Source organism: Phragmites australis, chromosome 6 (assembly GCF_958298935.1).
Source record: "Phragmites australis chromosome 6, lpPhrAust1.1, whole genome shotgun sequence".
Classification (NCBI taxonomy): Eukaryota; Viridiplantae; Streptophyta; class Magnoliopsida; order Poales; family Poaceae; genus Phragmites; species Phragmites australis.
The window spans coordinates 5,821,273-5,847,123 of record NC_084926.1 but is presented as its reverse complement, the minus strand read 5'-3'; the positions used below and the strand labels follow the sequence as shown (position 1 = coordinate 5,847,123).

General features: G+C 43.9%; 3 protein-coding genes across 3 annotated transcripts; 2 read left to right on the top strand and 1 right to left on the bottom strand.

Annotated features, from left to right (window-relative positions):
• The first annotated feature begins 2,551 nt into the window (after positions 1–2,551).
• LOC133921310 (protein CURVATURE THYLAKOID 1A, chloroplastic-like) lies at positions 2,552–3,862 on the top strand. The gene is made up of 5 exons (XM_062366123.1): positions 2,552–2,773; positions 2,861–2,961; positions 3,088–3,195; positions 3,272–3,343; positions 3,551–3,862. The coding sequence occupies exons 1-5, from the start codon at positions 2,653–2,655 to the stop codon at positions 3,614–3,616; spliced, it is 468 nt and encodes a 155-aa protein (XP_062222107.1). The 5' UTR covers positions 2,552–2,652; the 3' UTR covers positions 3,617–3,862.
• A 3,315-nt stretch (positions 3,863–7,177) lies between these two features.
• Positions 7,178–9,154, bottom strand: LOC133921309 (zinc finger protein CONSTANS-LIKE 6-like). Its single transcript, XM_062366122.1, has 2 exons — positions 7,911–9,154; positions 7,178–7,814 (listed from the first exon to the last, which is right to left on the bottom strand). The coding sequence occupies exons 1-2, from the start codon at positions 8,982–8,984 to the stop codon at positions 7,560–7,562; spliced, it is 1,329 nt and encodes a 442-aa protein (XP_062222106.1). The 5' UTR covers positions 8,985–9,154; the 3' UTR covers positions 7,178–7,559.
• A 10,466-nt stretch (positions 9,155–19,620) lies between these two features.
• On the top strand, positions 19,621–22,012 carry LOC133921308 (3-ketoacyl-CoA synthase 5-like). Its single transcript, XM_062366121.1, has one exon. The coding sequence runs from the start codon at positions 19,889–19,891 to the stop codon at positions 21,341–21,343; it is 1,455 nt and encodes a 484-aa protein (XP_062222105.1). The 5' UTR covers positions 19,621–19,888; the 3' UTR covers positions 21,344–22,012.
• The last annotated feature ends 3,839 nt before the right edge of the window (positions 22,013–25,851 follow it).

Here is a 25,851-nt window from a genome sequence, read left to right as displayed (position 1 = left end):
TCTATCCATTTAAGGTTTGAGGTAAATTTGTCGATGTATGCAGTTCCATATTACGCATGTCCAGGTGCGTTTGTTGCTGATTGTTGTTACGTACGACTAGTGGTGCTTTGTGACCTCGTCTTGGTTGTCAGCTGTGAAAAAATCTACAGTTAAATTCGAAAAGATGTGGCTAAATCTAGTGGTAAATTCAAAAGGCATGCATGGCTAGTACCCAGAATACCGATTGATAAGCGTGTAACGTATACCTTTCCACCACTAGAACAGTGTACACTGTCCGCGTGCGGAACGCAGCGCCGTACAGCACCCGAATGAGACTCCCGCCGTGGACAGGCGCGGCGCCGCCGTGCCACGCCCTGACGCGCGTGGATGAGCCCGGGGAGAAGGTGTTAGCGCACGCTAAGGATGAAGGAGATAGTCTACGAAGGAGGAGGTTTCATTCAGCTCTCCGGCGGCCGGAGCCGTGGACGACGAGTAGCTTGCAGAGGGGGAAGGAGTCAGCACAATATTCGTAGAGCCTGTCTCCTCTCCGGTTCATCTCGCGTTCAAATACTGTTGGTCATCTTACTCGCCTGATGTCACGCCTAACGGCCTAAGTCATTTGTTTCTCCATCAGCTGTTGGCGGATGGGTAACAGGGTGGCTGACAGAAGGTCGTGCGGTTACCATGGGACTCCTACCGCCCGACTGTCTCGCCGCCGACGCCGCATACCTCGGACAGGCCGGGAGGCCGTTGACGGTTCGACTGCCACGTGTGAACCAAGGTTGATCTCGTCTGGTAGGTCCTCTGTACCACAAGGACATCGCCTTCGTCGGAGAGCTCGAGTCTGAGAAGCGGCACGCAGCGGAGAAGATGGGAAATAATATTCTATTTTGTGGCATCGACGCAAGTTGATACACGGTGTCAGCATTTTTGTTCTAAGCAATCGCCCTGCAGTGTGCAAACACATGCCTCAATCTTCTCTCTTTACCTAGCATCGTTTTTTTGCACACCATCGCAAAATTTGGTACGGTCGCCGAGGCCAACTACTGCTGACCAATTGAAGAACAACCTCTAAGACCCCGTTGCGACTTAAAAGCAACAAGATGCACAAACGAATGATGTAGGTAGTTGTAGTAGGCTACAAATTTTGGTTCCAAGATTAATCCACAATATTCGGTTAGATATTACTTAGCAACTACATATATTTCGAACATGTGAATCAATCTAAGATATAGTAATAAAAAAATATAAAAATATAACATAACAAAATAGAGATTTGCGCTTTTCAAAAACACACATATATGGTTATAAAAAATAGCACAATCATTGTTAATTGGTCATTGATTCGTGGGAGAAGAGATTCAAAGTATATTTGGGAGTAGGAACATGGTTCAACCTTACACGTTGCTCATTTAATTAACTCAGATAAACAATGAAGATCATTTGAATTAGTCATAACTTATCTATCTTTAGCATTACTAGCGTATCAACCTGTACAACTGCACAGGCTAGAAATTTAGCTTACGGTAGAATTGTAGATATTTATGTTAATAATGGCCGTATGTTAAGATATATCAGTTATTTATATTTAAATATTAGATGTAAAATATAAATTTATTTTTTGTTCATAATATTATAATCATGTTTATTATTTGTGAATAGGTCTAATTTAAAATTTTCATTTTATGTGTTATGCAAATTGATTTTTATTTGTTTCTTGATTTTTTGAAATTATTATTATTTTTAATGTCGTCACCGTATCTCATATTATTTTTTTAAATACATTATAAATTTTTTGATATTATTTTTATGTGATAATCCGTAATATGTTTGTGTTCTATTGTTTTAATTTTATAATGTTTGATTACACGTATATTTAATTGACATATTTTAATTGATTTGGAAAAATGTGTTGATTGCTAACGTAATTAAGTTGGAGTTTGCTAACATAATCTTGTTATACAAAAGGTATAAAAAAGGAAAGGAAAGGTAAAGCAAGAAGTAGTCTTAGGGCTGGATTCTATGATTTGTTTTTTAATCTTCTATGTTGTTTCGTCTGTTTGTTGATCCATGGTTACAGATAATCAATCAATCAATCAATTCGACAGTTGGATGTTTTGCTTTTTTATCGGAATTTCTAGGATTATTTTAGAATTAACATGGAGGCACCAAAATAAAATCTCCAATTAGTAAATATAAGATACAAGGACGTGTTGTAGGAGTAGAGTAAAAATATAGATATAGATATATATATACTTACATACATGAAGAGCGAAGACATCACATTTGCAGTTGCAAGCTTAAATAAGGGTGTTATACCAGGTTTAACACGTCACATGCATCATTCAAGCCAGAAAAAACACTTTACCAATCATTGCTCACTACTAACCACGAACCACCAAAACGATTTGAGGCTCAAGTGTCGACGACTTGCTGCTACGAGGGCCAACCAAATCCTGGGAGGCGAACCATAGATTTCTAAGATAGGGATGCAGCCAATCAGAGCCCAGCGTCCCGCCACGTGGCCGATCGCCGCCCAAAGCATCCACGGGAGTGGACGCAGGGCAACGGGCACACAGGAAAAAAGAGGCCCAGTCTACTGACCTCCGGAGGATATCGCGGCAAAGGAAAACGAAGCCGAGGCCAGGGACGAGCCAGCGATAAGGCACTGACATGGCCGCCACGGCGTACTCCACGGCGCTTCTCGGCGGAGCGCGCCTCCCCGCCGTCGGCGCCGCCGTGCCGCCCTCCGTCCTCCTCTCGCGGCGCAACCTGCCCCCTCTCCGCCTCCAAGGTGACAAACAGTTCGTGACACGAGTTGCCCTCTCTTCTGGGAAATTTAGCAGCTGCATTAACCATTACGCATGCAAACCTATGCCAGATGCGCCGAGGTTGTCTCTGCTCAGGGTGAGGGCCTCCTCCGACGACACCTCGACCTCGGCCGCGAGCGGCGACGAGCTCATCGAGGACCTGAAAGCCAAGGTACGTGCGTCGTAGGCTCGTAGCTCAAAGAGGGAGAGCCAAGTATTAGGCAAGAACTTCTTCGAATGGTGGAAAAAAAGTAGCTCACGTTTAGCGATGGTGCGCGCGTGTTGTGTGATATGCCAGTGGGACGCCGTTGAGAACAAGAGCACCGTCCTCACGTACGCCGGCGGCGCCATCGTCGCTGTCTGGCTGTCTTCCGTCATCGTCGGCGCCGTCAACTCCGTGCCCCTGGTACATCTCCGGTGGTTCTGCCCGCTGATAGCTTACCAGCAGTGTAGCCTGACAAGTTAACGTATTGTTTCTGCAGCTTCCAAAGCTCATGGAGCTTGTTGGACTCGGGTACACCGGATGGTTCGTCTACCGCTACCTTCTCTTCAAGGTATGATGCAGTCATACAGTTAGGCATATAGTAGTGCATCTGCTGGAGGCAAATCTTTGCAGGAAGATATTTGGCTGTAGTGCTTTCCACAAATTGAAATCCCCCCAAATGTGCAAAATCAGCCTAAATAGAGCATCAAGTAGTGGAAGACTGGGAGCAAGTACATTCATGAGTTTTTGACATGTCCTCCACCTTGACCGATTGCAGGAAAGCAGGAAAGAGTTGGCCAACGACATCGAGTCGATCAAGAAAAGGATAGCTGGGACAGAGTAAAATGTAGTTCTCTTGAAATTTTATTGGACGATTCTTTGGAGAACACATTACCTGTTGTCTAGAGTACCACTGTTGTTGCCTTTGTATTTTACATATCATGTGACCCTGTTTGCCAGGAAGCTCTTATTGTGTTCTTTCCTCAGATGGAGAATAACGGCGTACAAACTGTGTGCCCTCAGGGTATCACTTTTTTCGTCGCTTCATTTTACAATCAAATGGATGCGTCTATGTTTAGTTTCGATTTCACTACTAAGCCCATTAAACTTCTTTTCAGAAGCAACTTAAATCTAGCAAGAGTGTAGTGTTTCTGCTGACCATTTGGAACAGAGAACAGAGAAATTGTCCTCGCTATGCTCGCCAAAAAAAATAAGAAGTTTCTTTCACTAAATTACACATGTTTCTCGTGATGCCGAAGTCTAGTTAAAACAAGCAAATCACATGTCGGTGCCGCGGCGGAAACAACGTAGTCTGAAACTCTGAATTAAAGGAGCTTCGACGAATTCTGATTGCTTAATTAAACAACATTACTAATGAAACACAGCAAAACTAATAACTGACAGTTCTGATAATTAAGAAATCACGAAAAATATTGAATAATCATGACAACTTAACATCTAAAAGTTCAGCAGCATGGCACCGGTTGCAAGGCTCCAAAATATTTAAATCAACCGTGGAAGGAACCTTCGGCTTGATGTACGTTTGGACAGCCAAGAGTGTTCTATGGGCTTCCACCGGTGCCTCTGCGCATCGAGGAGCATTTGCCAGATTTGCTAACGGAGCATCTGAGCAGACCGCCAGTGGTGTCCAATGTAAGGCCCTCGAGCGGCGTTGCAGACTCGACGATATGACATGTTAACTCAACCAAGCTCTTGGTAGAAGAGAAATTGATGATCTCCGCACGCTTGAGGTTGTATCACCCTCAAACTTGAGGGATCTGCGAAAATCGAGACACTCCACGTCTTTCGTAAGTACCTATATAGGAACAAGTTTGGCCCCTTCAAACCTGAAGGTTGAATAGATGTAAAAATCGATGATTTTTTTCTATTTGAATCATCCAATACATCTTAAAACTTAAGCGAAAGTAAAAATTAAAAGAAGATTTAACAAGAGAAAATCGAGACAACACGACACCAGGGATAATATATGAACTATAGATTTTATTTAAGATCAATCCATATGTCTTAGCACTCGAAAGATCAGATCTAGAAAAGAAATAAAAAAATAAACACCAAGCAACGAAACTCTCTAAGTTGATTATATAGATGCAAGAGAATTTAAAACCCTATCACATAAGCATGTATATGTGAATTTTATATCTCTAGCAACTAGAAGAATGATCTCATAAGGTACTGAAATTTCAACCAAAAACAAAAATCAAAATCAAAACCCGAAAGGAAAAACATACACACAAGACAAAGGAACAAGAAAGAGAAACTATAAGGATGAAAATTCAAGCATATGAAACAAAATAAACTTCATTACTCAAATAAGTTAGTTTATTTTAGACAGATTACAAAGATTTTTCTCTTAAAACTCTCAACTATTACATAGGCTAAGTACTCATCCTACTCTCCACTAAATCTCTAACACAAGGGGCTCAAATAACTGGTTTTTCCCTCTTCCATAACTCTATCCCTATATTTATAGGCCTATGAAACTTGACCTTCAAATTTTCTAGTTTTTTTCTAAAATATCTCTCTCTTATAGTACACTTCTATCTACCACCAAGGGTATTTTAGTCTATTTTTTTCTCCATTCATCGGACGGTCACGCCTTTACGACTTAGCTTCGCCTCAACGCAAGTTTCACGATAATGCCACGTACTCCTCTAGTCCTCTGTTTCATACTTTGTTTGACCTTCATGTGTACAACTAGGATCACTCTTGACTCCGTCCAGCCCTCCTTGATTATTTGGTATTAAACACCTGTTTAGCTCCGATCACCCACCGTCGATCACCAAGTTGCATCCATCACCTGTACATCTTGAAAAAAGCAAACACATTTCTCCATATTTTTAAACATCTCCAGGTTAGCGCAAAATAAAAAACTTTAACTCAGAGAACATCCTACAGAAAACATGAACACCGAATATTCCAATGTATTCTACTCTGAACACCAGACTATCCGGTGAGTGTAACACTATCTATTCCAGGAAAATTTTGCTCTCTGCAAGAAAATATCCGGTGAAAACTTCCGGTGATCTCATGTCCATCACCAGATAATCCGGTGTGTGCTAATCCACCAAACCACCCTTCTGCAACCTCTTTGCAACAAAAAGTCTGGTATATTCTCCGATGTTCACAATTATAGCACCGGGCTATCCGACGTACATAATCAAACTTAGCGTTAAAAATCTCCTCTCTATAGAAAATACTTCGGGACCCTCAAAGTCCATCACCGGAACATCCGGTGTTAGCTTTCATTTCTGCGTCAGCACTGAAAATGCTCCGGTGATATCCTTCGGTGTAGCCACCATACTCACCGGACCTTGCGATGCATTGATCTCCAATTCCGTCTGAAAAATTGCTCTCTGCAAGAAATAGTCTAGCGAGTATACACTGTCCACACCGGAACTTCCGGTGAACACCGGAACTTCCGGTGAACACCGGAACATCCGATGCGTGTAATTTTTCTATATACATAGAAGAATTCGTCAATTCCAAACACTACCAACTCAAGTTAGATAAGAACGAGAACAAGCATCCATAAACACAAACTTACCAAGTTCAAGACACATCAACTGTTGTCAATACTTCATCACATGCAAACCAAGGTACTTCTCCACATGGTTTCTCAACCTAGATGAAAAGCCAAACTTTAGTTGAACGATTCCATCATAGTTGTGTTAGGTCTAATACTTATCTAATCAACATGAAAGACTAGCCCTAGAGTTGAACACCTATAAAAAAGGAAGCATTAGGTTTGACCTGATCCCGATGAAGCCATTAGCAGGTTAGTGAAGTCTCGGAGCAGAACAGGAAGTAGACGTGCGTGTTGATGAAGAGCCAATGCCGTACAGCCCCTCAGAATAGATCACGCATAGTCGAACCAAGTTGACGAGGTCGAGTGGTTGCACCTTCTCTCCCTGCACCCCAAACACTTGGATGACAATAGAATCCATTGAGCATTGGTGGAAAGAGCGCGGTCGTCAGCCGAAAGAGCTCAAAAAAGGAGTTCAAACATTGATAATACTAGTCCTTTGGGAATGGTGGAAGGAAGGAAACCGAAGAATTTTTCAGGGCAAAGATATGACGGAGCTACTACTTCTCCAACGTATGCAAGAAGAAGCAATGGAATGTGGAATGGCGCGCGCAACACTACTTAAATCACTTTGAGAAAACCGAGAGAATACATCTTGATCTTTATTTCTTTGCTCTCTGAGCTTCTTTGTTTCCCCTTTTAGGCCTTGGACATGACCTATCCCTAGTAGGTATGTTCGTCTTTGTGTAAGGCATCTTGGTGCCAAACTCTTCTCCTCCTATTTCAATCGACCACTTGCGGCTTTCAAAAAAATATATATATCCCAAAATGGTTAGTGGTGTTTGTCCATAACACGATGGATTACCTTATATATGCAAAAAATTGTTGCTGCACGTATATGGATTAATTACAACATGCATATAACTTACATGTTTCTTTTTTGTTGTTTGCTTCGCGAACTGTTCTAGCTTAAGAAACGATGCACACCATGTACCATGTACAAATGTACAGCACTATTTTTTCTCAGTCCTCAGCAGTCACAGATGCCGAAATGATTGATGAGTGAAACACGAGGTGTTAAGAACGAACGAACTGAAGGAGGTTCGACAAATTCAGACAGTAATTTTATGCACGCCGCGCCGGGCCCGTGATACCTTGCATTCTTGCAAGACCTGCTGAAGTCTGCAAGTGCAACGACCTCGACACGCTTGGCGACACAGACGGGCACGGGCGATCTCATCGGCTAGGTGATGGCGCACGGGGCGGCAGCAACGGTGGCTCCTCCTCCAGCTGCCGGCCGCTTGACGAACCGGCCCTTCATCCGGGGCCGCTTCTCCGCGTTCAGCTTCCGCACCTCGTACCGTATCTTTTTGGCGAACAGCCTCGTCCGCCGCTTCTCCCGGTACCGCGACACCCGCGCCTCCCGCCCGCCGTCCGTCCCCCACCGCGGCGTCACCGGCTCCCCACACAGAAGTCCTCCTCCCGCCGTCCACACGCCCTGCACCATGCAGCAACCATGCTCACAATTAATTGTAGTTTCACGCTGAAGCTGTGAAGCATGTATGCACGTCTCGCGCCCCATGCAATCACGTACCGAGTGGTGGGCGTGGGGCCAGAAGTCGTCGAGCTGAACGTGCGGCCGCTGGCCGTCGGTCCACGGCGAGCTCCCCCAGCTCTCGATGACCGCCTCGTAGTTGAGCCTGAGATCCAGGCTCCTTTGCAGGAACTGCGCATCCGCGGCGTCGCCGTTGTTTGCTGACGCCTTCTGTTCGAAGCTGTCGTCGTCGTCAGCATCTACCACCGTGGGCGAGCTGTAGTTGAAGTCTATGTCCAGCTCTTCGACTGACGCCTCCCGCTTCAGCTCTGCAGGGCCGAAACTGAGCGCGTCCTCGCTGTGGGGGATAACGCAGTCGTCGGGCACATTCTTTACCGGCCCGCCGTCTTCCGCCGGCGTCATCAACCCTAAGCTCTCCATGTAGAACGATTCGTCCAGCTCGTTGCTGTCGTCCAGGCCTTGGCCAAGAAGGGCTTCCATATCCGCGGCGAACTCTCTGAGCTCGGTTTCCGTCGGGCCGAATCTGGCAAGGGTATCCGGGAGCTGCTGCACGGGCGACGTCGCAACCACCGGCGCCTTTGCGTTCTCCATGGCCCCGTCGACGTCCTCCCTGCAGCACGAGGTAGCGGCCGCCGCGTCATCGATCGGCTGCGGCGAGCAGAGCTCGGTGAGCGCGCGGTCAAATGTCGGCACGCGGTACAGCAACTGCTCCTCCTCTTCCGCCCCCTCTTCCTCCGCTTTCCGCTCCTCCGACGGCTCGACGCCGCCCTCCGGCACGACAAGCTTCCTCGACAGCAGCTGCCCGACACTCTTGAGGTGCGGTCTGCGTGTGCGCGCCTTACGCTTGGACCACGCCGGCGCGACCTGCTGGCGCTTCTTCAACGTCGTCGCCGCGCCCGCGTCGAGCGGGTGCGATGACGACGCCGGGCGCAGGCGCAGGCGCTCGTGTCGCCTGGCGAGCGGGTTAGCCGAATGCACCGACGCGTCGCATCCCTGGCACAGGAAGGCGTCGTCCGCCGCGCAGTACCACCGCGCGCGCCGCCGCAGGCAGCTGTCGCACGCGCGCGCGGCCTTGCCGCCCACGGCGCCGGCCGCCGCCTTCGAGCTGCTCATGCGTCGCACACAAGGAGGAACGAAATGCAGCGCCCCTCTTGGTGCAGCGATCCCAAGAAACTCACAGAAAGGTGCACACCTAACGAGTATGACAGAAAACAGTAGCGTGATAAAAATCGCAAGAAAATGTCACTGGATTAGGGCTGCATGAGAGGCATGGCCCAGTATGGCTCTTTTTGGGGTCCTCGGCCGCGATGCCAAGTGTGCTTTCCACTTTCAGTGCTGAGGTGGTGGGGCCTACCTGCAGGCCTTATCTTGGAGGCGATTGGCCCGCTGGCAACACCACATCCGATTTCTCGATATGGGATTGGCTGCGGCTGGATTTTTCGTGGAGCCACGGGCCCACGGCATGGTTTTGCGACACGTTGGAAGAACACAAGTGGGACCACAAGAAGAGCCGTCCAATGAAAAGTCGTTTGCTGTATCGATCAGTTGGAAGTTTTTTTATTGGAAAATTGCAAAAATATAATTCAATTCTCTTAAATCGGATCAGTTGAGCGTGCTACTATTTCTGCGTAAAGAAACAAGTGACCTAATGGGATTTAAATTTCGGGGAGTTTAGCTTCTAAACACGTGGACTGGAGACATATGAAGATGATATGCATATTTTCTATATATTAATATTTCTTTTTTTGAACCCTATCTCGGGCCTTCCTAGAACTTGTAGAAGCCAAATTGATGATGCCAATCGTCAAATCATTGGACACTATTAAAGGTAGCAGTATTGTCAAATGATAAGCTCTACTTTGTTCCCTGCATGCTCAAAGCAAGCTAAACTTATCATACCATCCAGCCGTCTAGGGAAAAGGAGTTTTCTGTCAAACGGAAGAACCTCAATGCTTTGATCCAGCCATCCAGGGATTTTAGATTTGCAGCGCTTACAGAAATGAAAGGGTTGTATATATATAATCTTGGGAAGATACATGTTGCGTTGATTTGCGTTTGGAAAATAGTGTAGACTGTAGAGGTCAGCATATATGCTCACCAAAGATTCCCGACTGCAGAGGGCACAGGCGTAAACAGACAAATTCAAATCTTATCCTGCTTGGATGATGCTCTGTATGAATGTATCTAGCAGCATGCAAATATTTTTCTTGTTCCTTTAAGTATTTCCCATTGCATATCTGATGTGGTTTTTGCATTTCTGTTCGCCGTCTGTCAGACTGAAAATATCAGCCCTGCCTGCGAAGTTCCAAAATCCAGAGACGATCAAACAATATCGTTCTTGAGGTTTGCTTCTGCAGAGATCAGATACACAAGAATTCCATGGAAACTGGAGTTCAAAAGCAAGAAATATCATAAGCTCCTCGATGCAGCGACTCCATGTACTATTTGACAGTCTCTGTTGTAGTACTTGACGGAAACATATGAGCAAAACATATGAACATCAATGTCGAGCCCATCCCCACGGTCCAGCCCTCCGGGGATCCGAGCCATCACCATGCTCCGGCCTCCGTGGAGGTGGTCGGTTTGTTTCACATCCGGGCCTTGGCCGTACGCGGCCGGTGTAGCCACCGCTGACGCCGACGTGCCGCCGCAGGTGTTTACCGGGCGCGCGCAGCTAGCTCTCCACCATTATCACTGTTCGGCACGATCGCTCTGTGTTCCTACGAGCTGCGGGGCAGCTGATGTTTATCTGCTCGATGACTCGTGTCCTTGTCCAGGACTACGTGGTGCTTTTACGGCCAGCCCCGTCGGCGTCGTCAGTAGTAACCTTGTTTCTTTCTTTCGTTGTCACCTCCGGAAAACGGAGGTCTTCCAGTAGGTTGCAGAATTGCAGAGGCGTGCTAGCGACATTGAACTCGGTAATTCAGTACTGCAGTGGCCGGACTGGTCGAAAATGGTCAAGTCTCAAATCTTTTTTCTTTTTCTTTTTGAGTGGATCACGATCAAGTCTTAAATCTTTTTCAAGGGATTTTGGTTTTCGTCATGAGCTGGGCTGGGATGGCGTCAGGCTTGCTCGGAGCACAGCCCGGATAGCGTAGAGGCCGAAAGAGGGAGACAAAGGCTGGCTAGAACAAAGCCATTGCCCGAGTAATGTGAGTCGTTCTGTTCTTCGAGGTTTTTTTTAATAATATTATTTTATTGAAAATTTGTAAAAACAGTAGTCGAATTGCACAGAATTGCAAGAATATGTAATTATCTGCACTCCACATCCCGACTTCATATGTGGCAGGGAGTTCAGAAACCTATCGGTACGTAGGTAATGAGTCTTGGACATGTTAATATTTTTCACAAAATGCGTAAACAAGGAATGAAGTACCACTTGATATGAGACGAAGGGTTCGAAGGGGAATGAGGTAGAAGAAAAGCTCAGAAGTGGCCAACCACATCATCAAAGAACTGACTAACACGTGTACCAGAAGACACGTGTCACATCCTAGAATGATATAATCTGTAATAGTGTAGTGGTTGTAATAACTATATAATATCATGAGAATATTCTATGAAACAGTAGCACTAAACTAATGTGAACTGAAGTGGTTGAAGTATGATTATAAATATCCTCACTCTAATTGTAAGACTGAGATAGACAACTAGAGAAGGTGAATAGACGTCTTATAAATTTCTTACGAAATAGATGATCTACTCCTTGTTCACCCAATATTTCTCAAAAACGCACAAACAAAAATATAAACTTTAGATAAACAAAGTGAGAAAGAAAATTCCAAAACAACATGATTTCACAGATAAAATATAAATTGTAAGCTCTATTAAGAACATTCTATGGATCTTTATGTATAAAAGTTTGAAACTTGAATGAATAGTAAAGTAAAAAAACAGTTAACGAAAGAAGCAACTCTCCAAATTAATAGTATAGAAGCAAGAAGATTCAAGACTCTCTCAAATACATGAGTATATAAACGGTTATATCTTTAACAATAAGAAAAATTATTCACAAAAGTATCGATACGGCAAAATCGTTCCAATGAAATTCTTAAAATATTCTTGATAGATGCTGCACGAACCGATACTTGAAAATTGTTCCAATGATAGCTCGTCTAGCATCGACTCGTCCGACCTCTTGTGAACAGTATATTTTGTTGCTCTAAAAATTTTAACGCTTTTTATATGTGTTTTCTAATCTATATGTAATCCATTTTAATTAAATTTACGTAAAAATCCTATGCAAAATTGAAAATAAAACCCTATAAAAAATCTACTTTTATAACTTCTAATAATTATAGTGTTTCAAATAAATTCTAAAAATCTAAAAAAATCACTAATATTTTTCTTATATGATGAACTAATTTTTAAAATTATTTTTAACCCTAGGTTATATGTGAAAAAATAAATTCATTTGTAATGCTTCATTTACATATATTTTTATCATACTATATAGCTCATCCAGTGTCAACTGATTCAGATAACAAAACAAAATCTTATAACAAATCATCACATTTCATACAACTAACCAAAACACATCCTCATATCATCTCATATATCTAACCAAACAAACTACTCATACCACTTTATTTAAGACCATCTCATCCTAAACCATACATCCAATTCAATTTCGTTCGACTAATCAAACACTAATTTTGTTCAACTAATCAAATACTACCTAAGTGAAAAAATCTCTATTTTCACATAATTACCACGTTAGTCGGAAAAACAAAAGTATATAGACAACTTATTATTATGAATATCTAACGATCTAGATAAAATAAATTCCATACCAAATATGATTAATAAATAGCTAGATCCAGAACTAAAAATTATAGAAAATTATCAATTTGATTTCTATATGTTTTGGTAAAAAAATTTATCTAATTAAAGAGTACAAATAAATAAAATAAATAATAATTGAAAATAAGGTTAGAATAGAAAAAAGAAGGATCCATATCAAATATAGTCTTTGAAAAAAATCAAATTATTATAAAAAAATACTTAAGTAAAGAGTCTATGTAAAATACAATTAATCAACCATTAAAATTCATATAGAATAATAAAAATTCAAAATTCTTATTAAAATAATAGATTAAGAAGCATCGTGTAGCTCGAGGCTATCGCATCAAGCAAACAGTAGGGAAAGCAAATATATTCTGATTTTGGTTAGATTGTCTATATATTTTTTTAAAAAAATCATAGTGAGCAAGAGCTCGAGCCAAGCATATATATGGTTTCAGTGAGAAAAACGGCACCCAATCCCGATAGACCTTAACTCAACAGACAACGATGACACTTGAAACACAATTCTAGCAATTAATCAAAACGTATACAAATCGAGCCAATACATATAAGTTTCCTGTTCCAATGCACCGAGTGAGTTTTGTTATCACAGTGTAATATTGAATAGCTCCGTGCATCTTAAAATGCAGAGTGTGAGATAATGCTATCTCTTTATTATCTATAAAAAGAGAAAAGAAAATACGGCCTCGCGCCCAACCGCATGCATGTAGCCGCGTACGTGGCAGTTCGCGTCGCTGCGCTGTTAGTTAGACCGAGCTATCCCTTCCCGTTTTCCAGCGCTGACTGAATCTCACGCGCGTATTGGCACTTCGACAGCAACTGGAGAAGGTGATTACGGCGTGGTTACCTATCACCTACTCCATTATCATTCAATCCTCACTCTATCTGCGAGTTTAATTGCGATGCATTCGTCTATCAACCTGATGGGGACGATTTTACTACTTGTACTCACAAATAAGTTTTGTTTTGATATGCGTGTGTCAATATTTTTTAATTTTAGCAATAGATTACTTTTTATGTAATGAGTTTATATATTTGAAAATGATATAGATAGATTTGTTTCGAAAAGTAGTTTGATAATAATATAAATTTGATATATTTTATAAATACTCACTCCGATTGTAAATGTAGGTTGTTTTAGACGTGTGCACAAAGATTAAGAAAGTAGATTAAATGATCTTATTGCTCTTCATTTATTCTGTATTGAAAAAGATAACTTATTTATTTGTGAGTGGTAGCATTTATTAAACAAGAGTAAGACGGGAACAAAAGAGAAAAAAAATACATAGAAGTTTGAGAATAACTTATACTTAAAGAATAATTGAGGAGGCTAAAACGACCTAAATTTGCAACCAGAGTGAGTATATTATAACAAAAAGTAGTGGTTAAATATGTGTTTTGGAGACTGTTTTGATATACAAAATAATATTTATTTATGATTAAAGGAAGTATTATGTAAATATATTATAACGAAAAGTAGTAATCAAATATGTGTTTTGGAACCATATCAATATACAAAATAACAATTATTATGACTAGAGGGAGTATTTATTTTCTAAGAGATCTAATGAGGACAATTGTTTTCCATAAAGTTTTCAACGGACACAATTCAGAAATTTGCCGTCCTACTTCAGGATTGTCACACTGGCATGTAATGAGTAACAAATCCTAAATTGCCACATGAATTGTGTGATATAATATGAACTGCCACAGACAATTGGCGGCGTTTACTATAGGCGAAACCGGAGGATATTGGTAGTTGTAGTTCAACTCGGCCTTGTGCTTTCTTTAACTCCGAACTTTCAGTACGGGTGAATTCCCTCTAACATTGGAATCATATGAGAGTTTCTTTTATAAATAATAAATAATTCGAAACCCATAAGCAACAAGTAATCCTGGGCATTGAACTGGGCATGAACGGGTGAGATGTCAAACTCGACGGAGAAGCTAGGGTTCCCCTAAACCATTGCATTTGCACTTAATTGGAAAATTTACTTGATTATGCTCATATAGTTATTACCACGGATCAATTAGTCGTAGTTTGTTGGCAGAAGAAGACAGCAAACGACCCAAGCTGGTTAGGGAGCTGCAGTGATGAACCTAAAACATAAATAATTGAATATAAAATGAAAATATAATCGGTGTCTTTGTGCACACATCCGCCCCGCAGGGACTATAGCGGAAAGAATCGTTGCATGTCGATCTGCTGTGCCGAAGACGGTCGGAGCTGTACGCACAACAGTTCCCTGGGGATCCTCGAGCTCAATCGTTCAATTGACCACCATTTTCTCAATGCCTGTTTTCATTTAAAGCAGCGGGTGCGGAGAGATTGTGACAATCAGATAGTACAGTAAGCTTCAAGTTTGGAGTGATTAGCAGTACTCGTGTACTAGCCTGTTGGCACAAATCTCAGTCTGAAATAATAATTCTTCCATCAGATCGGACACTGAAACACGAAATTCTTCTTCCAAGAGGTGGAAAACTTCCAAAAAAATTCAGTCGCAGAAGAAAAGGTGAAAGCCATGGCATCTCCATGAAACTTGGTGGTTGCGTAAAAGGGGAACGGAGGAACGAATCGGCAGGCGAGGAAGAAGAGGAAAGTAGAGACTAGAGAGGTAGATGGGTAAGGATCATGCCGGGTTAGTTGTATGGTTTTAATTGTATTTCCACTTCAGTTCCAACCAGACAACCAACAACTTCAAGCTACCAACTGTGGGCCTAAGCTTAAATGCCTATCAAGAACACCCGTCATACATGTAATTGGATTGATCTGATAGACGTCCACGTCAAATTATAGCATGCCATCTCCGTCATTTGTGGACTAAACTGGTAATGTTTGAATGAAGCAACTCGTTAGACTATCTCTAACAGCTACTTTAAATTTTTATCCTTTAAAATACTATTACAGCATCCCCTATCACTATTACAGCATCCCTTATTTTTTATCTCCAGCAGCTACCCTATTTTCTACCTTCTACTACTCTTTTTCTCTCTCCGGATCCGATGTCAGCCTCTATGAACAGTACTACTACAGTACTGCTGTTAGCACCTGATATGGACTCTGCTGGAGTTGATACAGTACACCGCAAAAGTACTGTACCAACCGGATCTTAAAAATGCCGATTCTGCTGAAGATGGTCTTACGAAGAACGAGTAAATTCTTAATCTTCCTACGATAGCTGTGATGAAGGAACTGCAGTACTGTTTCTAGGATGGAGAATAAATGGCCCTATGGAGACATTCTCTTCAGCATTTTCAGTCATGCTTGTTTTCTATCTCGTATCTGACGTCTATACTCTCGCTGATTGCATGCACATCTTTTATCTTAATATTTGAGAGGTAGAAAGAGACTCATATTCGCTCTCAATCCATATTTGCATATCTAACAATCTATATTTATCCAAAGAGCTTATATCGAAATCCATATTTGCATACGAACGGTACACACATCTAACTGGTAAGAAAATTATGCAAACAAAGAGTCTAAGAGTCTGCTCGTTTCAGACTGTTTCTGGCTTTTGCTTCTGTTAAAAACTCAGAAGCCATAAGTTTAAACAAACGAGTTTGCTGAAAAGTAGTTTATGGAGAAATCAGAAACTTATTTCTGAGGAAATTAACTAGAAGCTGAGAAGTTAGCTGAGAGTAATTTTTCTGAGAAGTAATATGCTGAGAAGAATTTTTTTTTATAAAATTCAATAACTAAAATTTAAAAATAGTTTTTCAAAAAAGTCAAAAACACAGCTTTTCAGAGAAGCTAGAAAAAAAACACAAAAAAACAGCCCCTAGTTTATCTTCACATGCAACCGAATCAGATACTAAGGTACACATATATGGGAAGTAAGATATTTTTAAAAAGAGTCCAAGTTAGTATACACATGATATGGAAAGTTAGATATTTAAAAAAGAGTCAAAGTTTGATCTTTCTATCTATTTGCATAGTACTCACATGCAACCGAATTGGATACAAAATCTTTCGCGGTAAAGAGGCATATATATTAAAAAGTACATGATGAAATTCTTCATTGCTTTTTTGTTTTCGTCGACCTGCAGTGGTGCTGCATAGTTGAAAACTCTGTTTTTTTTTGTTTTCTTGCCGAGATTTTGTGATCTTCGACGACGTGCATTGGTTGTTCAAATCTGATAGATTGGTTGTCTTTGCAGTGATTTCGTGATAATCTGCATTGGTTGTGCATTGTGGAAGAATATGTCAATTTGTCTTTGTTAGATTGGTTTTGGTGTCGAGTTTATATTAATCTCACCTCCGTTGAAATTAATTGTTTGGTTCTTCTGCCTGCGCTGTCGTCATCTGCGTGCTCTGGTATAGTTTCTTAATCAGCGTGTTATATTTTTTTGTCTTCCATCATATTGCTTTAGTGCCACCATCTGACTGTTGTAGCATTGGTATATCTTGCACATACAAGTTTAGTTAATTAAATAAAAGGTGAACAACCAAAAAGTAGAGTCCACAAGAATTTAGATTTATAAATGGTTATAATTTATTATAAAAAGATGTAAATCTACTTACTCATAGTTGTTTATTGTCTTACGCATGCTTAATCTGCAAACAATTTATAATGCAAGTTTACTTAAGTTGTTTCATCTTAACGTTGTTTCATCTTAACGTTGTTTCATAACATAAATTCATATTTGGTTTTTCTGTAGCAGCATATAAATAGATAATTGCAATAACTTTACAACTTGATTAATTGACTTGCATACTTGATTTTTTATTTTCTTTTTAAAACAAATAGCAACTTCTTAGATTGATGTTCATATTCTATAGACTTGCCAAAAACTTGCAAAAATTTACTACATAACATTAAATTAGAAACATGTTTGATGGGATATTTTTATTTTCACTCTACAGATCACAAAATTACCACGTTTATCAGAAAAAAGAAAACAATCTAGACCACTTATTATTATAAACATCTAACGGTCTAGATTAAATCAAAGAGTCCATATAAAATACGATTAATAAATAGTTAAATTCGGAAACCAAATAGTACATATCAAATATGATTAATAAATACATAAATTCGGAATTAAAAATTATGAAAAATTAGCAATTTGATTTTGATACGGGTTGAGAAGCAAAATATCTAAATAAAGAGTCCAAATAAAATGAAATTAATAATATTTAAAATTAGGATTTGAATAAAAAATAAGGATCCATATCAAATATAGTATTATAAAAAATCAAATTATTATAAAAATCAAATATCTAAATAAAGAGGCAATGTAAAATATAATTAATCAATAGTTAAATTTTATCATAATAAATAATGAAAACAATTCAAAAAAATTTATTATGATAATCGATTAAGAAGCACCGTGTAGCTCAAATACGTCACATCAAGCAGCCAGCAAACAAGACACAGCACGCATGCGAGGCAAATCTATTTGGATTTGGTTAGACTGTCTATATCTAACGTACGATTTTGACAATTGATCAAAACCTTACGAATTGAACCAATACGCGTATATGATTTGGGTATAGGTTTGAAGCATAAATAATTTTCTTTTCCACTAACATATTTTTTTCTTTTAATTTTATACGTTTTGTAACTAAATGACACTAACCTCATAAAAATTGAAAGAGATTAATTTTTAATTAAATATTATCGTGACAAAATATTATAGTGATACTAGCCACGCTATTAGCGTGGGTCACAATGCTAATTTATAACATTTAGTTAAACTTAAAACATGCATGTTCATAAGAAATGTTCACTGACCATGCATTCCAGCAGGCGATCTCTCCAAACCTATATCTTTCAATGCCTTTTTTTTAAGAACACGTCCGAGCATGTTATTTCATTAAAAAGAAGAAAAGGTTACACACGATCACACCACCGTACCAAGGCGAGTTGGAGCAGCGTGTTACATCGTCAGAATATTATACAAATACATAAGCGTGACCTAAAGAACAGCAAAGCCTGGCAACTAGTAGTACGAGGGAACAACATGAAAGGAAAGCAATACAAGGCGACTACTACCGTTGTAGGAGTTCGGGAACGACATGGAAGGAAAGCAATATCTTTCAGTGCCTTGATCAGGATCTGAGACGCAGGGGTAACATGTAAGCCCTTAATGGCAGTGATCAATTCTTGGTACTCTAAGGTCTGTTTGTTTTAGTTTTGGATTGTAGTTTTTAGTTTTTACAATTCGAAACTGAAATAAACAGACAGTTTTTGATTATAGTTTTTTAAAATCTGCTGATTGGATTGTGATAATCTGAGAAGTTGTTTTTTCTCAGCTTTTGATAGATTATAAAAGTCTATTTTACTAAACTGTTCATCAAAGTTTTTTAGAATCTACAATCTAAAAGCTTTTCACAATACAGCTTTTTACAATCCAGTTTTTCACAATTCAATTTTTATAAACAGTTTTTCAGAATCTTCAGTTGAAACAAACAGACCTGATAAATTGGCCAAGTAGCAAGGGGTAAATACAGCTGCCCATAAGCTCTCTGAAACTGCCAGTGTGCTACTGCATAACAAAAAATATTTTTTTCAAGTAGTCTAACCATCTTCTGTTTCTTGTGGATTCCGTGCTTTTTCGAAAGGGCCCATAAATTTATTGGCTGGAGGTCTACTTCTGTCTTGTTGTTGCAACTTAACCTTGTTTTTTCCCTGTAAAGTGATGGATGCGCTACTGAAAGTATGAGCTAGAAATCGCATCCGAAAGGAAAGTGGTAGCTAGAAGACAGTTCCATTCACTCGTAACCTTTGCCGCTTCTATCTTAATCCGCAGACAGCAGGGAAAGCCCTCAAGATAGTTGGGTGGCTGCTGCACAACTCCTGCATGCATGCACGGCCATTAGCTTACACGAGTTCGTCTTCCTCATCATAACGCGGCCGTTGTGCCGTACGTGCGGAAAGTGGAGTCATACATTGACTGGTCCTTTTGAGTTTTGATGATGCTGGTTGTGGACTTGTGGATCCAGTGTGGACTGACTTGTGGTGCTCACCTGCTCTGCCCGTCAAGTTCGCAGCAGCAGCTTCACTGCTCTCTGTGGACTCTCACCGAGTGAATAGGCGCGGGGCCAGCACCGCACCCGGGCTTCGCCGCGTTAAATTCTCCCTCCCTCGTCGTCTCGCTTCAGCAGTGAGTGCTTCACGCCCTGACCTGACCTGACTGGCATCGTTAAGCTAGTGCAAACACAGAACGCGACGCAAAGCGCCTCCTCGGGGTGTGTGCACTGCACCATGGCCTCCTCGGCGCAGCTCAGGTGTCTCAAGCCGCTGTACCAGCTAGTGGTCAACAACATCCTCGCCATCGTCTCCGTTCCGCTCGCCGCCGCGGTCGTGTTCAAGGCGGCGGAGCTGGGGCCCGAGGAGATCCTAGCCTGGCTCCGCGCGCTCCGGCCGGCGCACATGTTTCTGGCCGGGTTTCTACCGGCCGCGGCAGCGGTCCTGTACCTGATACTCCGGCCGCGCGCGGTGTACCTGGTGGACTACGCGTGCTTCCGCACCAACCCCAACTGCCGCGTCCCGTTCGCGACGTTCCTGGAGCACTCCCGCGTGTGGCCGGGCTTCGACGAGCGCAGCGTCCGGTTCATGACGCGGCTGCTCGAGCGCTCGGGGCTCGGGGAGGAGACCTGCCTTCCCTACGCGCAGCACTACATCCCGCCGTCGCGGGACCTCGAGTCCTCCCGCGCCGAGGCCGAGATCGTCATCTTCTCCGCCATTGACGACCTGCTCGCCAAGACCAAGATCTCCCCGCAGGACATCGACATCCTCGTCGTCAACTGCAGCCTCTTTGCGCCGACGCCGTCCTTCACCGACATGATCATCAACCGGTACAAGCTCCGCAAGGACGTGCGCAACGTGCACCTCGCCGGGATGGGGTGCAGCGCGGGGCTCATCTCCGTGGGGCTCGCCCGGAACCTGCTCCAGGTCGCGCCCTGGGGCGCGCACGCGCTGGTCGTGTCCACGGAGACCATCACGCCAAACTACTACATGGGGCAGGAGCGCGCGATGCTGCTGCCCAACTGCCTGTTCCGCATGGGCGGCGCCGCGGCGCTGCTGTCCACCAACGGTGCGAACGCGCGGTTCCGGCTGAATCGCGTCGTGCGCAAGCTGAGGGGCGCCACGGACAGCGCGTACCACTGCGTGTACCAGGAGGAGGACGACCGCGGTAACGTCGGGATCAACCTCTCCAAGGACCTGATGAACATCGCGGGCGACGCGCTCAAGGCGAACATCACGGCCATGGGGCCCCTGGTGCTGCCGGCGTCGGAGCAGCTGCTGTTCGCGCTGTCCTTCATCGCGCGCAAGGTGCTCAACAACCGGATCAAGCCCTACATCCCGGACTTCCGCACGGCGTTCGAGCACTTCTGCATCCACGCGGGCGGGCGCGCCGTGATCGACGAGCTGCAGCGCAGCCTGACGCTGTCGGACGAGCAGGTGGAGGCGTCGCGGATGACGCTGCACCGGTTCGGCAACACGTCGAGCAGCTCCCTGTGGTACGAGCTCGCCTACATCGAGGCCAAGGGTCGCATGCGCAAGGGAGACCGCGTGTGGATGATCGGCTTCGGCTCCGGGTTCAAGTGCAACAGCGCCGCGTGGGAGTGCATCCGCCCCGCCCCCAACGCCGACGGGCCCTGGGCCAATTGCATCCACCGCTACCCCGTCCACATCCCCGACGTGCTCAAGCACTGAGCAACATCCTGCACACACCGTCGTCATCAGCTACCTACGTACGTACAGACATTCCTGCCTCCAGTTCATCCCCCCGTACATTTCCATTACTCTTCTCTTTCCTCTACCACCCCATCTGGTATTGCTGCATTCGGTTCGTGAAAATCAAACCGTTGGAACAGCGATTGGCTGGTCGTGTCAAGGCGGCGGGGACGGGTCAGGTTCTCGTGCTGTCGTGCATGTGCGCCGCGGCCGACGGTTGTGTTGTGGTTGAGCAATATAGACACTTATACAATGATATTCATCTAATTTTACCTTTCTACTTGTATTCATTCACCTAGTAAACTGAGAGAGATGAACTAGGGACGCAAGGAAGAATAAAGCTTGATGTATCTCAGTATCTGTATACCTACTCCATCAATCTATTGTTGAAATTTACCCGTACATGATCACGAATTCACCACCTTGATGTTGATCGAGTCACGTGTCCCCTTTTATATGAGGTTTTCTTGTTGCTTTTTCGTTTTGTCTACTGGTTGTGTGCATCATGATGATGCAGAGGCCGAAAGATCTTATACGGTTGTCTCTTCTTCTTATAACGATAAGAGTTAATAAAATACATTGCAATGAGAACCAGATTGTTCATTGTCGACCTTGTTTGCTGATGCTCTCTGTCTCTGTGTGTTCGCCGTTGCCCGTTGTGACTTTTGCAGAGCCTGGCATGCCATTTCATTTCCCCCCACCAGTGCAGTCGCTGGGGCGGAGTAATGCCCGGCTGACACTGGCGCGGCGCGGCGTGGCGCCGTAGCTTTTGCGTATGAATTGAAAGCGCCGTACTTGCGAGAGCGCGTAGTTGTCGTCGCTGGCGATGCGTGCTTGTTCCATCAATGCCGGCCGGGGCCGCATGCGGCCATGTGGATCATGGAGCCGTCCTCCCCGCGGAAATGTGCAGATCGAGCTACGAGCTTCGCCTTCCTTTTCTTTAGTTTCAGATGCATGGCGTGAACGGTTGCATGCCGGTGAGGTGCGTGCCGTCGGCGTCAAGGAGATGAGCTGTCCTAGTCTTGCAACGTGTCCGGGTTTCAATTTCTGCTCTCTGCCTGTACGCTTCCTGCCAGTTTCCACAACCGAACCAACAGGTCCATCCATGATCTTGATGAATGGTTCAGTCACTGAAGCTGTTGTGAACGACGAACTGACACAATTCAATTCGACAATCCGATCCTGCTGCTGATGACTTTGCTTTTGCCATTTCGGTGTTTTGGAAGATGAAAGAAGGAAGTTCATCCGAAAGGTGAGCACTCCTCTTTCCCCTGAAACGGGAACGACACCACTAGAGAACTACAACTACTCGCATCACTTTCAGCACCGGACAAGGTAGCGATCTGGAGGGATCCCAAGGAAAAGAACAAGCACACGAAGAATCAGCAAGCTTTTGGCTTCTCGGGGCATACCGAGAGATCGATCATATGTGGTAGTAGTAGTGCGTCGTCTGTATCGAGCACATGACTTGACTTGATCTGAACATATGCGTATCATCAGAACATGTACACCGCTTCTCTGACTGCGCGCCGAGTATGTCGCGCCAAATGCAATGTAGCGATGAGCGTATCTCCTTGGAGAATCAGCAAATTTGGCTTCCTCGGAAGTAACGACTGACTGGCCATCTGTAGCGTGCATGAGGACAAGTTGATCTGGACATATGCATATCACGTTATCACTGTATCAGGATATGTGAAACTGTGGAAGTGTCGAGTTTTACCTGAGCCGGATAGAAAGCTTGTGTTGCTCGACCATCATCGTCGCATCGTGAAACCATAATCTGGAAACAAAAGTTACTTCTGGACGTACCTGTGATGTTCGCTGCTCTTAAAAAAAAACAAATGTTACGCTTACTGAAACAGATTTCTCTTGTCGTGCAATGAGTTGTATCAGCTGTGATTGTAATTGGCTCCCGCTGGACACTGGATGACTGGAGTCGTCAAAGGGAGCATGAACTTTCCAGCACCTCACACAGAAGTGGAATGATCTGTAAGGTAGAGGGAGGGACGACACGGCGGCCCAGAAGACATTGTGGGCTAGGCCGCCTACTAGGTTCGGTTCGGTTTCAGATTGACCTTGGGCCGTTGTGCTGCAAGCCTGCAAGCCGTTGTCGCCATGGACCCTGTGCAAGGCATGCATTCTCATTCAAGTACTCGATGCTCAGCAACGACAACCGGAACCACGGTCATTTTGAGCCTTCGCGGAATTCCAACCTCGCCGGACAGCCGAACTCGCACACACTTGGAAGCTGAAGAACGGCCGGCGCCCCATGCTGGATCGACCAGGAAATCCGCCGGAAACGCGAGGCCACGCGCTCTATCCGCTCTATCCATCCAGCCACCGGTTTCCTTTTTGTTTCTGTGTGTGTTCCGCGCACGAATACTTGCGGCCCCCATCCGTCCGAGACCCATGCCGCGTTGCTTCGCCGCACCTGGCCGTATCGAACGATGCCGTTGGGACCAGCCGAAGTTGACGCGCCCGGCCCACCCCACCCCACCCTCAACGACGGCAGGCAACTGACCCCTGCACGGCCAGCCAGAGTGTTGCCTTATTGGCCTGTCTCCAACTATAAGATCAAGCCCAAGGGATTTTCGTCGTGAAGGGATTTTCGTTCCCTTCAGCGTTTACAACGGTTTCTCTTCAAAGTTCTTTTCACGACGGGATTCTCAGAGTCATTCCCTTCAGGACGGGATTCTCTCTCCGTTCCCTTCGCGATTCCCTTCGAAGGGAAGCTGTTGGAGATGAGAGGAAATAAAGGGAATAGAAACGGGGAAGGAAATCGGAAAGGAAACGAAATGAAGGGAATATGATTGATGATAGTTCTCCTGATCCCTCGCCACCCTGTGCTCATGGGGTATGTGATGCGAGCTCGCCGTGCAGTTTGGTTAAGGCATTGCAGTTTTGCGCAGGCTAAGTGCACGCGCTGCCGTGGTATTAGTGAGTTCTGTGGTAGCGAGTGAATGCGTTGCTTAGCTGTTGCGACTTCGATGTGAGTTGCGGGTCTTTCTTATCTGATGCAAGGTTAAACATGTCAAAAATGATAGGTACATTGGTCACTAGCCTTAATACAATGTGTAAGATCTATCGTTGTGTCTGTATCGCTCATAATCTATAATTTGATGGTGGATCACCCTTTCGGAATTATGGCTTCTATCTCTCTTATTTTACTCTTCACATAGATATATATTCCTTTTAGTGGGCAACAAAACTATACGTAAGATAGACAACTACAAAGAGTCACAATCATTTAGTGCTTCTCGCTTATTAGCCACATAGACTGCTTATTAATAAGCGTCACAAGAAAGAGTTTACTGATGTTTATGAGAACGTAGCTATTTACAAACGTAGGTAACAAAACAAACCATTGTCGCTGTATTGGTTACTACTCAGCGGCAGATCTTCAGGGTGTACGGCGTCCAATTGAAGTCCCCGAGCTCATCCTTCAAATGCTTGCCATGCTCTATGATCAAGTTGCCTAAATAGGCTTGTTGAGCTGGCTCGACATGAGTCCAACTAGGTATGATACGGTTACAGCATGGCCCGACAGGTCTGACAAAGTTAATAGGTCGTGCCGTACTGTCCTACATGTCGAAGGCACGGTCCACGGTATGGCCTATCAGTCATCGTGTCGTGCCAAGTAGATCCGTGCACTGTTACAGCACGACCGGCCCGTTGGCTCGACGGGGCGAGACGATTGAGCAGCGATGCAGGGTAAAGCAAGACGATCGAGCGGCGGTGCAGGGTAAGGCGAGACGGCACATCGGCAGGGCGGGGCAACTAGGTGGCGAAGCGAGGCAAGGAGGCTGGAGGGCGGGGTGACAGCGTGAGGGCAGGGTAGGAAGCCCAAGGGGCGGGGCGACATGCCATGCTCATGCTGATCGTGCTTGTGTTAGCCCGTCTAAACTGGGTCGTGCTGAGGCATTGGTCTAGGCACAATCTAGCTAGCTATGTCGGCTTGTCCTGTCTACATCTCGGGTTATGCCGTGTCTAAGCTAATCTATAGTGTCATGTTTTGGATTGATATAGTAGGCACAATTTATTTAGGCAATATTATTTTATAGAGTCAAAGATTACTGGACACCTTGAGGATAGGAAGAACATGAGGCAGCAGTGGCCAGTCGAAGATGAGCCTCCCAACGATTTGTTAGGAATCTGCCCCTGTTGTTGCTGAGTACCGTTAATTTACAGTCTACGGCACACAAACTTTCCTGCACCAAACTGTATCGGCAATTCGGCGGATTCTCGTGCATCGCCGGCTCAACCCGGCCAAAATCCAAAGGCTGTCCCGTCCAGCCAGCCCACAGCCAGGCGGCCACCAATTTTCACCATATTTGTTTACTAATTACTAAACACCCCGTTCCCTCCGCTGAGAATAACTGTTCAGTTTCTAATTCTCAGAAAATGACAATTATTCATGAAGTGAACAGAGTGGCAAATGAGAGACATCCGAGGTCACCGGTGGAAAAACAAAAAGCGAATGCCCCGCT

Bases quoted from the DNA above. Each gene is read 5' to 3' on its own strand.
- LOC133921310 (XM_062366123.1), top strand. From the start codon at position 2,653: ATGGCCGCCACGGCGTACTCCACGGCGCTTCTCGGCGGAGCGCGCCTC. The intron at 3,196-3,271 runs GTACATCTCCGG...TTGTTTCTGCAG, and splicing joins CCGTCAACTCCGTGCCCCTG to CTTCCAAAGCTCATGGAGCT. The intron at 3,344-3,550 runs GTATGATGCAGT...GACCGATTGCAG, and splicing joins ACCGCTACCTTCTCTTCAAG to GAAAGCAGGAAAGAGTTGGC.
- LOC133921309 (XM_062366122.1), bottom strand. From the start codon at position 8,984: ATGAGCAGCTCGAAGGCGGCGGCCGGCGCCGTGGGCGGCAAGGCCGCG. The intron at 7,815-7,910 runs GTACGTGATTGC...TGCATGGTGCAG, and splicing joins GGCCCCACGCCCACCACTCG to GGCGTGTGGACGGCGGGAGG.
- LOC133921308 (XM_062366121.1), top strand. From the start codon at position 19,889: ATGGCCTCCTCGGCGCAGCTCAGGTGTCTCAAGCCGCTGTACCAGCTA.